Source organism: Eschrichtius robustus, chromosome 10, assembly GCF_028021215.1.
Source record: "Eschrichtius robustus isolate mEscRob2 chromosome 10, mEscRob2.pri, whole genome shotgun sequence".
Lineage (NCBI taxonomy): Eukaryota > Metazoa > Chordata > Mammalia > Artiodactyla > Eschrichtiidae > Eschrichtius > Eschrichtius robustus.
The window spans coordinates 31,906,181-31,923,536 of record NC_090833.1 but is presented as its reverse complement, the minus strand read 5'-3'; the positions used below and the strand labels follow the sequence as shown (position 1 = coordinate 31,923,536).

Genomic DNA, 17,356 nt, shown 5'->3' with positions numbered 1-17,356 from the left:
CCTCCAATCAAAGGCCTATACAAAATACCTCACTTTAACTCTCCCAAACCAAAAACACCAAAGGAATCCTTAATAAACAGAACTGCCCGCCCCAGGTGAACACAGAGAACCAACCATTAGACAAAGCTGAAGCCTGCAACTTCCCAACTTCTTCCACCTCCTCCAGTGAACTAAGTGACTAGAAATAGGCCTTAGTTTATTCCTGCTAAATTTCCTTAATGACAGCTAACGCTGTTGGGTGCTTAGTAACTATCAGTTACAGTATAAACCTTACTTGGATGATCTCTTTTAATGGTCAACAAAACCCAACAATGTTGCTATTATTCCCATTTCTACAGCTAGGAAAACAAGCTCAGATGATAGGTTAAAAAAAAAAAAAAAAACCACACAACTTGCCAAATTATCACAGTTAAGCAATAGAATCTGTATCACAAAACAGGTAGGAGTGACTCTGATGCTTGTACTTTTTCCAACTAAGCTGCCTGCTACCTTAATTCAGTTTGAGTATTTTAAGGTTTTTAGTACTGATTCTGCAATCAAAGTCACCCCCCTGGTTAAGTGACAGTCAGTTACTAGACGGCAGGGGAAGCCCTAAGAAATCACCACACTGGGCTTAATTCCAGGAGTCCGTCAACGCACAGAAACCCTGGCCTCCCAAGAGCACCTCCATGCCCATGAATCTAGTACGAACAGTACAAAGCCCTTGTTCCTTGCTTCTTACTGTGATATTCTTGATGATCTGCTGCACCAAGATGGCATTGGTCAACATGTGAGTCCTGAGGGGTGCGTGCTGCAGCAGCAGGCGAAGCAGCTGGCCCACAACAGGCAGCTCCTCAGGTCCAGCTCTGCTCACCCGCAGGCTCTGCAGCATCAACCTGAGCACTCGAGGCAGGAGTGCCAGGATGGAGACACAGACGCCCCACAGCTTGTCCCTACAAAACAGAAATGAGTCAGTGAACCAACGCATACAGGAAAAGTGCCCTTTCCATACTTCCCAAGACTGAAGATGTCCTTTTAAGAAACACGGTGTTTTCTGATAAAACCCCAGAAACCAAAACTAGTAAGAACTGGGTTTCATCAGAGCTAAAAAAGCAAATGCAGTGAAGAATCAGCTGCTTTCCCCTATTTTACGGGTTTCAGGAAGCCTAGCAACCAGCATTTCCCTGGGCTTAACAAGACATTCTTGAAGCCCTAGTGATCATATTTACACAGAATTCACCACAGAATGATCTATACATGCGTACTATTCTCTACCAGTGGACATTATTCAACTGTCTATTACACAACACCAAATGTCAAAAGAGTAAGAATGTCCCAATGGCAAAAAGGGAAGAAAAGAACTTCATGAAACGCTAAGCCTCTGACCTGGATTATGAGTCTCTTCAACGTGTTAGAACAGGGCAGGTTTCCAGAGAAAGATGTGCTCACAAGGAACCAAAGGGATTTGAGAAAATAACCAGTAAGGGAACTATTACAGGCCAGAGATGGTAAATAAATCCAAATTTCAGTGAGCACCATTCTTTCGGTATCTTTATAGAACAGGAACAAAAATGTTTTACGACAGAGGTAAGTGGCCTAACCACATTCTAGAAGTGTGTCAATTAAATGGAGCAATATCCTTTTGGAGGAAAAATTCACTGGCTGCTAAAGGCTCTGACCTTAGCCTGTTACAATTTCTCTACCAAGAGTGCATAATCCTCCCAGTCCCAAATCTTTCTAAGAAAGCCTACCTCCAGACCTTTCACCATCTGACCCCCCTCCCAACTCCACATACAGCAATTGCATCAAAGGTAGATACCGAATCCATTAAGCCAAACAGATCCTCGTATCTGAAGAGACTTTATTCAGCCTGTGGACTCATGCACAGCCAGGTTAGGACAGCCATGTGCAAGAAGAAAAGAGAAAGCCAGACTGTAGACATAGCTAATGATGAGGCAAAGGCACAAAGATTAAAGACTACAAAATTTAGAAGAAAAAGAAAAGACTAGAGAAAGCTGCTTTGGTTCCTGCTGGGTTTCAAATTCCTACCTCCACAATTCCTACCCCTTGTGTTTTTTTTTTAATAAGTTGCTACTGTACTGATCCAATATATTCACTCTCTACTTGAACTTCAGTGGATTTCAAATAACTGTGGATCAAAACTGTTAAAAGAGCTTATGGATTCTACATTATACCAAATACAAGTATACTGAATGGATGAGTAAAGTTTAGAATTCTACCTTCGCACACCACAATTAAAGAAAACTGTCAGGCCAAAAAGAAGAGAGACCTGGTTACCACGAACGATGTAAGCAATACCATTTGAAGAGCCATTCTTAGGGTTTTCTAAGAGTTGTCATGCACAGAAATAATTGTACCAACTCTATATAAATTGTTATGAAGTTGAGATTTTAGGTCAACATAAAGCAATGGTTCTAAACCACTCTAAAGGAACTGATGAAAGTCCAATATTTCACATACAATTTTCAGGAGTTCCACTAACTCTGCAAACTTCTGATGTATTCTGGTCAGATAATACCAACCAACCCCCCACTCCCCAAACACAGGGAAATACAGATAATATACTTTAAAAAACAAAACAAAAATACAGCCAAGCTCAAAAGCCAGAATGGGTGATATCTCTAGGTGCCAGAAACTATGACAGAACTCATGAAGATACACAGGAGCACAGAACTGGATACGGGATTTTGGGGCTGGGTATTCAACAGCCAACAATGTTGGAAGCTGAGGCTTCAGCCCCAGGTACGGAAAGCAGGGAGCTAGAACTGGGCTCCCTGCATAGAGCTGGAAGCCAGGAAAATGCAAATGTGAAACTGCCCCATAGGGAGGTCTCCACAACCTCCACAAACTCTCACAAAAGATTCATTCAGAGAAAGTTATACAACCCAACACATGAGCTTGTTTGTTCAACCCCACTAGAGACAATCTCCAAAGCCCCACCTGCTCCCCAAAATAAGAGAGAATTCCCACACCAGAGAGAAACAGAGCAAACACAACTGACAAGACCTTTAACACCAATAAAGTGAGAATGACAAAGAGCCAAGTAAAAACTCAAAATAGGGCTTCCCTGGTGGCGCAGTGGTTGAGAGTCTGCCTGCTAATGCAGGGGACGCGGGTTCGAGCCCTGGTCTGGGGGGATCCCACATGCCGCGGAGCGGCTGGGCCCGTGAGCCACAGCTGCTGAGCATGCGCATCTGGAGCCTGTGCCCCGCAACGGGAGGGGCCGCGATGGTGGGGGGCCCACGCACCGCGATGAAGAGCGGTCCCCGCACCGCGATGAACAGTGGTCCCCACTTGCCGCAACTAGAGAAAGCCCTCGCGCGAACCGAAGACCCAACACAGCCAAAAATAAATAAATAAATAAATAAAGTAGCTATAAAATTAAAAAAAAAAACTCAAAATAGATGAAAGAGAAAACAATAGCTGCTGATACAGTAAAAACTCAATAGAAGGATTAAACAAAAGAATTAGCAAAGTGGAAGATGTTAAGAGAGGACAGAATGAGAAACTCCCTATGTTTAAAAGGAGTTTTTAGGAGAGAATAGAAACAGTGGGGAAGATAACAGAAATAAAAACATAGCTGAAGAAAAAACATTAAGTCTTCAGATTAAGGAGTATACTAAGTCTCAAGCAGGATAAATAACAACAAACCTACACTAGGATACACCCTGATTTGCAATGCAACAAAAAGAAAACAGTGAAACCATAGAAAAGAATAGATTACTAACCTAGGGCCAGGACAGGAATAAAGATGCAGACCTACTAGAGAATGGACTTGAGGACACGGGGAAGGGGAAGGGTAAGCTGGGACGAAGTGAGAGAGTGGCATGGACATATATACACTACCAAATGTAAAACAGATAGCTAGTGGGAAGCAGCCACATAGCACAGGGAGATCAGCTCGGTGCTTTGTGTCCACCTAGAGGGGTGGGATAGGGCAGGTGAGAGGGAGACGCAAGAGGGAGGAGATATGGGGATATATGTATACGTATAGCTGATTCACTTTGTTATACAGCAGAAGCTAACACAACACTGTAAAGCAATTATACTCCAATAAAGATGTTAAAAAAAAAAAAAAGAATAGATTACTACCTACAAACCAAAAGGGCTCAATTGAACAGCAGATCTTTCATTACTAACAATGAATCCAGAAGACAACAGAATAGTTTCTTCAAAGTACAGTGGCCACAGTTTGAATACCTCAAATTGGTCAAGCCCAATTTTTTGGTCAGCACTTGTGAAATCAAAAGCTCCCAGTAGTTTGACTGGCACTCTCATTACTTGTAATCTCACAAACACCTTCTCTAGGAGGGTAGGAGCAGCCTAAAAGGGAAACTTAAGTACCTAAGACTCTGGCTGCCAACACTTCTTTGTGACTAATGTCATCCTGAGAGATGCATATCAAACTCAATACACAGTACAAAACACTTTTAAAAACAGAATTTTACACAGGCAAAATGTATTAAATACAATGAATTTTGTTCAGTCCAACCATATAAAATCAAAGCAGGATGTTTTTCTATAAGAAACTAAAAAAGATCTTTGAAACTTCTTATCAGAGTATATCACAAAGGGGCTACATTTCAAGTGACAGGAAATAACAAACAGTAATATACATATTTCATAAATGGGGATGCTCATTATAAAATTTTTAGAACCCTGAGAAGTTCCTTGCTATTTACAAAGCCTTTTCTTGAACTATCAGGCCCAAAAGTTTGATGATGGTAAGTACCATCAAATCTATGCTTGTTTATGTGTAAATTTTACAGGATATTAACAGTGAAATGTACAAAGTTTTAAATATGCACACTTAACGGAAAAAATCCAAATGTCTGTTGACAGTAAATGGATAAGTTATAGTACATTCATATAACAGAATCCTACAGAGCAGGGGTACAACCACAGCCAATCCAGCTCACAGCCTGTATTTGTAAACAGAATTTTATTGGAACACAGCTACACCCATTCATTTATGTATCATCTAATGCTGCTTTCACATGACCAGGGCAGTGCTGAGTAGTTCTGACAAGAGACTTTATGGTTTGAAAAACCTAAAATATTCACTGACTCCTTACAGAAAGAAGTTTGCTGACTCCTGGTATAGAGAAACAAAAATGAATGAAATACATCTTCGAATCAACGTGAGTAACTCTCACAAACGATGATGAAAATCAAGTCACAAAAAATACATATAGTATGATTCCTTTTATATCAAATTCTTAAAATACGCAAAACAAAAATGAAATTGCTCACAAATGCATATAAAATTTTTAAATAAAAAGGTAAGGAAGTGACTAACACAGAAGTGATCTCTGGGGATACAGAAGTGATCTCTGGGGATGCAGAAGAGAAATGTAACCGTGGAGGGTACATGGAGAAAGTGTGCTGACGATGTTCTATTTCTGAACCAGGAGGTTGGTTAAACAGGTGTTCAGTTTATACTCTTTAAACTATTTAAATGTTTTATACAATCATATGTATATTTCGATGACATTTAAAAGCTCAAAAAAGAAAGGCAAATGTCAAAATGTGATAGAATGATTTTTATTTTCTTATATTTGCTCATCTGTTAGATTTTTAAAAAACCTTCTGCAATGAATTGTTAACAGCATACCAATGAGAACATAAGCTGAGACCACTCTTTGAAAATTAAAGTGAAATCTTCTATACTATCCTAGAAGCTTTAGTCTAAAAATTACAGAGGAGCAAAAGTACTAATTAAAAACACTAGCATCTTAGAACAATTTCCTTAAACCCAAGAATTTAAAAATCCATGCTGGCTAGTTCTAATGAAGCCCAAAACAAAATACAAAGGCTTGTACTAATAATAAGCCCATCCTTCTAAAAGTAGAATTTTTTTTCTTGCCAGATCTATAGCAAAGTTAATAAGGAATGCTCTCAGGAAACTTCATAATGCCATCTAACTTTTCAAATTTGTAGCTTACAGGAAAAAAAAAAAAAAACTAAGACTGCTCACCACATCACAAAGGGGATTCATAAAAGAACAAAGAAAAAGCTAGCTAGGTTTATACAAACTCTAGAAGAGAATTAGATTTTGGAAATATCAGCTTGACTGACTGACCGACTGCCTGATTGATTGAGGGGAGGTGAACAAGTAGGAAAAAAATTACAGTTTAAGAATACAAAAACTATTACCTCTTTCTTAGATGTTCTGCTTCTCCTTTCTCTAAAGTGAGCAGAAAATAAAGAAGACTGTAGCAACAAGAAGCCAGAAATGGCAGCAGCGTCTCACTAAGTACACACGTATGATCCAGGAGCTTACAGATAACACCCAAAACACAGCCCACCGTGCTGTCAGGAATTACAGTCAACCCAACCTAGGCAGAGAAAAATGAGATTAATGACCTCTTCACAACAGCCCCTCTCCCCAGAATAAAACCAAACACCATTATCTGGAGAGTTAACCTTCCATCACTACTAGTGGAAACATATATACATAATACATGCCATGCCACCAACCACACCTTAAGATCCTGTTTTCCTTTGAGAATTTAGTTGCTACGTTAAATGACTTTGAAAATACACAAACTCAGGAAATACTATTAACCCAATCCACTGCCTCCCCTTCATGACAGAGTCTCCTAAAATTTTCTAGATGTTACAATTTCTACTGATGGACAGAAATACTATTATTTAAAAAAGATTATTTCATGCATCCAAAGAAGATCCTGATACCAGCAATCACATTTACATGATCTTCAGATTATCCAGACTGGAAAACTCCAATATCTGGCACCACCCCCACCCCAGGTAATTAAATGTACAAACTACAGTTCCTTTTACAATTATCCTTCTCCTGCCCTTTGATTTAGCCAGTCATTCAGACATAACTAAGGAAAATACCTATAACTGGAATAAGATAATACTATACTTACACTTGACTGCTTCACTGTCCCAAAACCCAGATAAGGGACATCATGGTGTGCTAACCACCTGGACTCTGCCATATAAAGTGTCATTCAGCTGGACTCTAACTTGTAACTGCATGCATACATGGTCTAAATCTCCTGCAAACTACTGCTGAGTCATCATAAACTCTGCAGGTTCTGATGTCTTAACCTTTACCCAGGCTGTCTGTAAAAAGTGGCCAGATCAACACTGGAATGTTGATCTTTTACTAGAATAGTGAATGTAGTCAAAGGGCATAAATTTCTGGAGTGGAAGTAAAAAAAAAAAAGAAAAAGAAAAAAGATGGGGATCTTTGGAGACACAGTGTATAAGGATTAGAAGTTTGATAGCAGGGAGAAAAGAGAGTACTGAGGATTCAAAGCAGTAGTCTTCCAACTCGAGGTAAGTAAAGAAAAGGCACTGTAGATATGCCTATAAAGTTATCCAAACAAGTGAGAGTCCCTGGAAGATAAAGTTTTGGAGTCCCCCCTTGCACTGTAACACATCATTATACTAAAAAGCCAAAGGGCAAAGTGTAAATGTTGGAGGAAGTTAAAAGCAAAACCCAGGCATACCTAATGAGAATTTAACGCCAATGGGAACTAGAGACACCCACTGGCCAAAAGACAAGTCAGTTTCATGGCTGAGCTCACTGCTTCCAGTGACCAGGCCTTGAGCCTGTGAGGTGACATCCCTACTTTACACCCCAAACCTTCTGGGTGGAAACTGAACCCCAGTCTGGATGCTGGATTCCCAACACAATGACACCTGGCACATGTTAATTAAAGCATTTTAAGTCAGAAGGACCTGAGGTTTAAGAGGTCTTTCATTGCTCAGATGTAAAAAGTAAGGTCCTGGCAAAAGAGGAGATTTTCCCAAGGTCACAGAATTAATTAGTAACAGCCAGGAAAAACACCAAGATTTCTCAGTTCTCACCACAGCATCATGAAATTATTAAGCTTAGACTTCTGGACACTCACTCTCTCCTTGGTTATGGCAAACTCAATCTTAACCAAATCTCTATGCTTGTGTAACAGAAAAGAATTTTAAGTATATTTACCAAATGCTTACTGATGGCACTTTGCAGGATGTCAAAGCTTTGGCTTCGGGCAGGGATAACCAATAAATTGTGACAAACTGTCTGTCAGAAAAGGAGAAAACCAATACCAAATCAGAACATTTTAGTCAGAAACAAGTTCAATAGTTTTTTTTAAAAAATCTACTTGCTCTATATATTAAAAGGAAACTTAACAAAAAGTGACTTTAAAGATGCAAATGTCAAACAATCAAGCCTCATATAAATGGTCCAGTTTTCCAAATAATTCATTTATTAAACATTTACTGAGCACTGAGCTAGGCCTATTAGGTGCTATGCATAGGAATGAAAGAAAGAGAAACTCTTCTGTCTCACAGCCCTCAAGGAGCTTACAATCTACCAAGGCAGAGACTACATTTCTATTAAGTAAGTGCTACAATAGGGAGATCTCAGTGATGGGAACAAAGGGCAGACAAAAGCCTTTCTCCCATTTGGTGGAAAAATATAACACTGAAAAAAACTTATAATTCAGAAAATACCAATACCATGTTCAAATTAATTATAATGCTGCCTCTTATTCCCTAAAGGTAAAAGGAAAATAGTCTATAGGAAAAGAAGAAAAATATGAATGAGGTGGGAATCAAATCTCTAGTATTTTTCATTTTCTAAGTTCTCAAGAAAACAAGAAGAGGGAAGGACAGCATCAAGTCCTTCAAAGAATCACAACACAACTCCAGAAGCTGATGGAATGCAGTACCAAAAATCAAGTATGTAGAAAAATCCCACGGAAAGACAAAGATAAGACTGGTGGAAAGAATATCACTCTAGGAAGAGAATGAATAGTCAAGATAAATTCAAGAGGACTGTTAATCCTCAAAAAATCAACATCTCTATGCATTATGTCTCTATAAAACCTCTTGTAGAGCGACCACCCAGAGTTTTCACATGGCAATTGTCTTATCTTTTAAACCTATAGGTAACAACGGAAACAACGTATTTCCAATGCCATCTTTCTACTTCAAAATGAGTGTAATGAATATTTTCACTCATAAATGATAAATCATATTTGAAAGGCCCATTCAATAATAAATGATCACTCAATCCCTTCCCTTCTGCCTCCCCTCCCCTTCCTGAACGATTCAGTTCTAAAGACACTGCATGAGGCCAAGCTAGACATCACCACTAGAGTGGGTGGGAGAGCTTCAGTGGCCCAGAGCAGGCTACCCATTAACAAATGGAGGCACACTGTCCCCAAGAGTTGGAGTTCAAATGCGATAAGGAAGATGCCTGCATGGGAAAGGGGTGGCGCCAAAAGGAGACTGATTACAGGCAAAGTAACTGATGAAGTAGGTAAATATATTAAGCAAAATGGAAGTCAGGTTTCTCACCATCAGAAAAGGCAGGTACAAGAGGAAAAGGAGACAGCTAGAATGAACACAGTGGTGTTGCGTTCCTGATTTCTGTTCACTGATAGGGCATGGGAACAGCAACATCTAATAGCAATGACCACACTTAAGAGTCCAGAAGTTGGTTTCTAAAATCCATTCTCCACTTACAGGAAAACTGGGCTTCTTAAAGAAATACCTGATTGCAGGGCTGGGACTGGGAAAATACAACATGAACCTGAAACAATTTGTGGTACAAGAAAGTAAGGAAGCAAGCTGACCCTTGAACAATGTGGGGGGCAGTGGGTAGGGGTGCCGACACTCCATGCAATCGAGAATCTGCGTATCACTTCATAGTCGGCCCTCCATATCTGAGGTTCCTCGTATCTGCAGATTCAACCAACCATGCATCATGTAGTACTGTAGTATTTACTACTGAAATAAATCTCCAAATAAGTGGGCACAGTTCAAACCTGTGTTGTTCAAGGGTCAACTGTACTCAGATAAAAATGAGGACGTATCAAAAGAACAAAGAAGCCAGCTTTCAGAAGGTAACCATGGCAAACATGAGAGTATCAAAATTAATAAGGATAGTAAGGAATTTTAACCCACTGGAAAATACAGGAAACCATACTAACAAAAATAAATAAATGAATAAATTTGAAGACCAAAAAGGAATGGGATATTTACATTGTTTCAAAGTATCTCCTCATAAAATATTACTAATAACAAAGGGGAAGAAGTAAAGAGTGGAGAACGTGGACAGACACCACTTACCCAAGGGATCAAAGTGAACATCTAATGGGACAAATCAAAACCACGCACCACCTGACAGGATGCAGTCAGAAAACCACAGCATCACTCATGTCATATTCCTGCCAAATTTATATAACCTGATCTAACCATGAGAAAATAAACTAAACCTGAATTGAGAGAAATTTTACAAAATAACCGTCCTGTGTTCTTCAAAAGTGTCAATGTCAATGAAAGACAAGGAAAGACTGAGGAACTATTCCAGATTTTGAAAGAGACTAAACAGACATTACAACTAAATGCAATGAATCATTTCAGATGGATCCTTTAAAGTACATTATTGGGACAACTGGCAAAACAGGAGTAAAGTCTGAGGATTAGATGACAGTAATATACCAATGTTAATTTCCTGATTCTGATGACTATATTTGTTTACGTAATGGAATGGTCTTGTTTAAGACAAATACAGGCATACCCAAGATATTGTGAGTTCAGTTCCAGACCACTGTGATAACATAAATATAGCAATAAAGCAAACATCACAATAAAGCGAGTCACACAAATTTTTTTGGTTTCCCAGTGCATATAAAAGATATGTTTATACTATACTGTAGTCCATTTCATGTACAAGAGCATTGTCTATAAAAACAATGTACATATCTTAATTTTAAAATATTCCATTGCTAAAACATGCTAACCATCATCTGAGCCTTCAGTGAGTCATAATCTTTGTGACAGTGGAGGGTCCTGCCTTGACGGTGATGGCTGCTGACTGATCAGGGTGGTGACTACTGAAGGCTGAGGTGGCTGGGGCCATTTCTTTTAAAATAAGACAACAATAAGATTTGCCAGATAGATTGACTCTTCCTTCCAACAGCACTTTACCCAAAATGGAACTTCTTTCAAAATTGGAGTCAATCTTCTCGAACCCTGTCACTGCTTTATCAACTAAGTTTATGTAATATTCTAAATCCTTTGCTGTCATTTCAACAATCTTCACATCTTCACCAGGAGTAGATTCCATCTCAAGAAACTACTTTCTCTGCTTATCCATTAGAAGCAACTCATCCATTAAAAGTTTTATCATGAGATATCTACAATAAAAGTCACATCTTCAGACTCCACTTCTAATTCTAGTTCTCTTGCTATTTCCACATCTGCAGTTATTTCCTCCACTGAAGTCTAGAATACCCCTCAAAATCATGAGGGTTGGGATCAACTTCTTCCAAACTCCTCTCAATGCTGATATTTTGACCTCTTGCCATGAATCACAAATGATCTTAATGGCATCTAGAATGATGAATCCTTTCCAGAAAGTTTCCAATTTGCTTCGCTCAGATCCATCAGATGAATCACTATCTATGGCAGCTATAGCTTTATGAAATGTGTTTCTTACATAATACGAGTTGAAGGTCTAAATGACTCCTTGATCCATGCACTGCAGAATGGATGTGTGTGAGCAGGCATGAAAAAAAACAATAATCTCATTGTACATCTCCATGAGAGTTCTAGGGTGACCAGGTGCATTGTCAATGAGTAGTAATATTTTGAAAGTAATCTTTTTTTCTGTGCAGAAGGTATCAACAGTGGGCTTAAAATAATCAGTAAACCATGTTGTAAACAGATGTGCTGTCATCCAGGCTTTGTTGTTTCATTTACAGAACACAAGCAGAGAAGATTCAGCATAATTCCTTTTTTTTTAACTGTTTTTTTTTTTCTGCTCACTTCTCTTTTTTAAAAAAATTTATTTATTTATATTATATTTTTGGCTGCGTTGGTTGGGTCTTCGTTGCTGCACACAGGCTTTCTCTAATTGCAGCGAACAGGGGCTACTCTTCACTGCGGTGTGTGGGCTTATCATTGCAGTGGCTTCTCTTGTCGCAGAGCGCAGGCTCAGTAGTTGTGGCATATGGGCTTAGCTGCTCCGCGGCATGTGGGATCTTCCCAGATCAGGGCTCGAACCCATGTCCCCTGCATTGACAGGCGGATTCTTAACCACTGCACCACCAGGGAAGTCCATAGTTCTTAAGGGCACTAGGATTTTCAGAACGGTAAATGAGTGTTGGCTTCAACTTAAAGTTACCAGCCACATTAGCCCCTAACAAGCCAGCCTGACCTTTGAAGCTTCGAAACCAGGCACTGACTTCTCCTCTCTAGCTATGAAAGTCCTAGATGGCAACTTCTTCCAATATAAAGCTGTTTTGTCTACACTGAAAACCTGCTGTTTAGTGTATCCACCTTCAATAATATCTTAGCTAGATCTTCTGGATAATTTGTTGCAACTTCTCCATCAGCTGCTTCATCTTGCACTTTTAATGTTATGCAGACAGCTCTTTTCCTTAAACCTCATGAACCAGCCTCTGCTACCTTCAAACTTTTCTTCTGCAGCTTCCTCACCTCTCTCAGCCTTCACAGAATCAAAGAGAGTTAGGGCTTTGCCCTAGATTTGGCTTAAGGGAATGTTGTAGGTGGTCTGATATTCTATCCAGACCACTCAAACTTTCTCCATGTCATCAATAAGGCTGTTTCACTTTCTTATCATTCCTGTGTTCACTGAAATAGCACTTTTAATTTCAAGAACTTTTCTTTTGCATTCACAACTTGGCTAACTGACAGAAAGGTCTAGTTTTCAGCCTATCTTGGCTTTCAACATGCCTTCCTCACTAAGCTTATAATTATTTCTAGCTTTTGATTTAAAGTAAGAGTTGTGCAACTCTTCCTTTCACTTGAACACACCTATAGGCCATTGTAGGGTTATTAATTGGCCTAATGGCAGTATTGTTGTGTCTCAGGGAATCGGGAGAGAGATGAGGGAGGGCTGGTTGGTGGAGCAGTCAGAACACACACATTCATTAAGTTGACCGTCTCATGTGGGCATGGTTCGTAATGCCCCAAAACAATTACAATAGCAATGTCAAAGATCACTGATCACAGATCACTATAAGAAATATAGTAACAATGAAAAAGTTTGAAATATTGCAAAAATTACCAAACTGTGACACAGAGACATGAAGTGTACAAATGCTGTTGGAAAAATGAAGACCAACAGACATCCTCGATGCAGGGTTGCCACAAATCTTCAGTTTGTAAAAAAGAGTATCTGCAAAGTGCTTTAAAACAAAGTATGCCTGTATGCTGAAGTATGAGGTACAGGCATTCTGTCAAACAGTCTAAGAAAATAGAAGTTCTTTGTCCTGTAGTTATAATTTTTCTCAAAGTTTGAAAATGTTTCAAAGTAAAAGTAAATAAAAATATAAACACATAAATGTATACACACACATAAACATACACAAATACAGGCAATCCTCACTTCTGCAATTACAGTGTTAACAAAAACTTGCATACTTCAGAACCCTGACCTCACATTGCACAATTCCAGAACAGGCATGCTAATTTGGTACAATGTGGAAATTAAGGGTTTTTTTAAAATAGAAAACTTCATTTTTCTTGAGAAGGTTTTGTACATTTAATTTCTACACTGAAGTATTTTCTACCTAATTTTATCAGGAAATATACAGAAATGTCATGCACCTAACACTTTTTATAAAATCTTTTTATTGCTATATTAAAATGTTAAAAAGAGCAAGTAAAAGAAAGAAATTATAATTATTAAAATACTAAAATTCAGATTTAGAGATTCTTTCACTTACCAATAAAATTACATCACGGAATATATTTACAGAATGAAAATTTCCATATACTCACACTACAAAACGGCTCAGTTGTTCTAAGAAAGTGTCGTCAAATTTACCTTTGGCAGATTACATTTTACCTTTCCCCTGTTGGCCATGTCTCAACTATTATCAATGAATAATAAAAAACAATAAGAAAGAGATAGACAACCTGCCTCTATTCTGGGGCTCTTTCCTTACCCCGGTATTTCTTTATGTACGTGGTTGGTGGGGGGAACAAACTCACTTCAACCAAGCTGCCTCTAAAGACCACCCAAGGGTTCCCTAGTATTGGAAGCACGTTTGTATTCAGAGTCCTTTTGTGCCCCACTTGCTTTTTCCTATTATCCCAACTGCTTAATTACCATGACTTTGTAATAGATATTTGATAGTACAGCCCTCAGGCTTTATTTTTATTCAACACTTTCTTGTTATTCTTGTTCCTCTGTATTTCAATATAAATTTTAGAATCACCTTTTCAATTTCCACAAAAACATTTGCTCTGATTTTGATCTGGATTACACTGAATCTATACTATAGATTAATTTAGAGAGAGCTATTATTTGTACAATATTGGAGTCTCCCAATCCATGATCATTATATATCCCTGCATGTATTTAGGTCATCTTTAATATCTCTCAGTAATGTTTTATGGTTTTCAATGTTTTCAGAGGTCCTGAGCAATTGTTTTGTGAAATTCTCCTTTAATCTATATTCATGTTATGTATGTGTGTGTCCCCATTACTAAGTTACAGCCTTTAAGAGTCTGCAATGAGGGGCTCCCCTGGTGGCACAGTGGTTAAGAATCCGCCTGCCAATGCAGGGGACACGAGTTCAATCCCTGGTCTGGGAAGATCCCATATGCCGCAGAGCAACTAAGCCCGTGTGCCATGACTACTTAGTCTACTCTTAAGAGCCACAACTACTGAAGCCCGAGTGCCTAGAGCCCGTGCTCCACAACAAGAGAAGCCACCGCAATGAGAAGCCCATGCACCACAACAAAGAGTAGCCTCTGCTCGCTGCAACTAGAGAAAGCCCACACACAGCAACGAAGACCCAATGCAGCCAAAAATAAATAAATAAAATCAAAAGAAAAAAAAAGAGTCTGCAATGAGAGCTTATGTGTACACTGAAGACCCAACCCACTTCCAGGCCAGCAACTTAAACTAATCATTGTTTCCTTAGGACGATGAGTCACAGAGGTTACTGCCTTAGCTTTTAAGCCTCTCTGCTTTTGCAGCTTAAGAATCTGGGAAATGCTGGAGGGGATCAGGCCCCTCAGAGGCCTCTTGAGTCTCCTATTTTCTCAATTCAGCTCAGCAAGATGGTCAAAAGGTTGAATGGATTCTCTGTCCTCCAAGAGAGGCCATTTGACAAAGCCAAATTCTTATCCTCTTTGCCTGAGAGACAGCTCCAGTCTCCTCAGATATGTTGATGAATAAAAAGCTGTACACGCACAAGGTGATGAAATTCCACATGGCCAAAGAAGCAGCAGAGTTGTGAGCAAAAGAATTCCCAAAGCTCAACCAGGGAAGAGAGATGTTTGAGTCCTAACCAGCCAGCATGGAGTGTCTTCATAGAACAACCAGGTCATTCAGATGATACTCAGAAAAAGAACCTATTAATAGTAGGGCTAAATTAGCACTAGGGCAGGAGTTAGCAAACTTTTTCTATAAAAGGCCAAAGAGTAAATATTTTAGGCTTTGCAGGTCACATACAGATTCTGCCACATATTCTTAGGGTATTTTCTGTTTTAACAACTGTCAAAAAAATGTAAACAGGGACTTCCCTGGTGGTCCAGTGGGTAAGACTCCACACTCCTAATGCAAGAGGCCTGGGTTCAATCCCTGGTCAGGGAACTAGATCCTGCATGCATGCCACAACTAAGAGTTCGCCTGCCACAACTCAGAAGTCCACATGCCGCAACTAAAAAAGATCCCGCATGCCACAACTAAGACCCGGCACAGCCTAAATAAATAAATAAGTATGTTTTTTTAAAAAAAGTAAACCCTGCTCTTAGCTCAAGGATGGCACAAAAATAGGGCCACCAAGATTTGGCCTACAGGCTGAAGTTTGCTGATCCTTGCCTTAGTAAAGGCTACTTGCTCTAATAAACCACCCCAACAAAATTTAAAAACAAGACCCTAAAGGATAAAGGTGATAACTCAAGTAACTTGATTGCCTGACAGAACAAAGCAAAACACTCTTTAAAAGACCACAAAATCCACCACATAAAATTTCCATTGCCCAATATACACTCAAAAACTACCAGACATGCTAAAAACATGAAAATGTGCCACATAACCAGGGGAAAAAGCAATCAAGAGATGATGGAATTAGCAGGCAAGAACTTTAAAACAACTACTATAAATATATTCAAGTAGTTAAAGAAAAATGAATGTAAGAGAAACAAGATGAACCAAAAAAGTTGAGATTAAAAAACCCATTATCAGACACAGACCTACTAGAGAATGGACTTGAGGATATGGGGAGGGGGAAGGGTAAGCCGGGACAAAGTGAGAGAGTGGCATGGACATATATACACTACCAAATGTAAAATAGATAGCTAGTGGGAAGCAGCCGCATAGCACAGGGAGATCAGCTCGGTGCTTTGTGACCACCTAGAGGGGTGGGATAGGGAGGATGGGAGGGAGGGAGACACAAGAGGGAAGAGATATGGGGATATATGTATAGGTATAACTGATTCACTTTGTTATAAAGCAGAAACTAACACACCATTGTAAAGCAATTATACTCCAATAAAGATGTTAAAAAAAAAAAAACCCATTATCTAAAATTTAAAATTCATTGGGTGGTCTTTGTTCACAGATCACATGGTCATCTTTGTAGAAAATCTGAAACAATCAACAGAAAAAAATCCTGGAACTAATAAGTAATTATAGAAAGGTTGCAGGATACAACATTAATATATAAAAGTCAAACCGTTTCCCTAAATATCAGCAATGAACAAACGGAATTTAAAATTAAAAACATAATACGATTTACATTAGCACCCCCAAAAATGAAATATTTAGGTATAAATCTAATAATATATATATAAGGTCTATATGAAGAAAACTAAAAAGCTCTGATGAACAAAATCAAAGAACTAAGTAAATGGAGGATATTCCATGTTCATGGATAGGAAGACTCAATATTGTCAAGATGTCAGTTCTTCCCAACATGATCTATACATTCAACATAAATCCAACCAAAATCTTACCAAGTCATCTTGTGGAGATCCATGAACTGATTCTAAAGTTTATACAAAGAGGCAAAAGGCCCAGAATAGCCAATATATATTGAAGGTGAAGAACAATTTGTAGGACCAACACTAACCGATTTCAAAAATTACTATAAAGCTATAGTAATCAAAACAGTGTGCTACAGGCAAAAGGATAAATAAATAAATGGAACAGAAAGAGACCCACATAGTCAACTCATCTTTGACAATGGAGCAAAGACTGTCTTTTCAACAAATGGTGCTGTAATAACCGGACATCCATATGAAAAAAAAAACGAATCTAGACATAGACCGTCAACCCTTCACAAAAATTAACTCAAAATGGATCCCAACAGACATAAATGTAAAATGCAAAACT

At 38.8% G+C, this 17,356-nt stretch overlaps 1 protein-coding gene across 1 annotated transcript in view; it reads right to left on the bottom strand.

The window, feature by feature from the left end:
* The window catches only part of TEX10 (testis expressed 10), a 54,526-nt gene that overhangs the window by 745 nt on the left and 36,425 nt on the right, over positions 1-17,356 (bottom strand). Inside the window, exons 12-14 of the mRNA XM_068551763.1 lie at positions 7,970-8,050; positions 6,157-6,338; positions 722-932 (exon numbers count right to left, since the gene is read on the bottom strand). Coding sequence (XP_068407864.1) covers positions 722-932; positions 6,157-6,338; positions 7,970-8,050 — 474 coding nt within the window. The remainder of the gene's footprint in view (positions 1-721; positions 933-6,156; positions 6,339-7,969; positions 8,051-17,356) is intronic.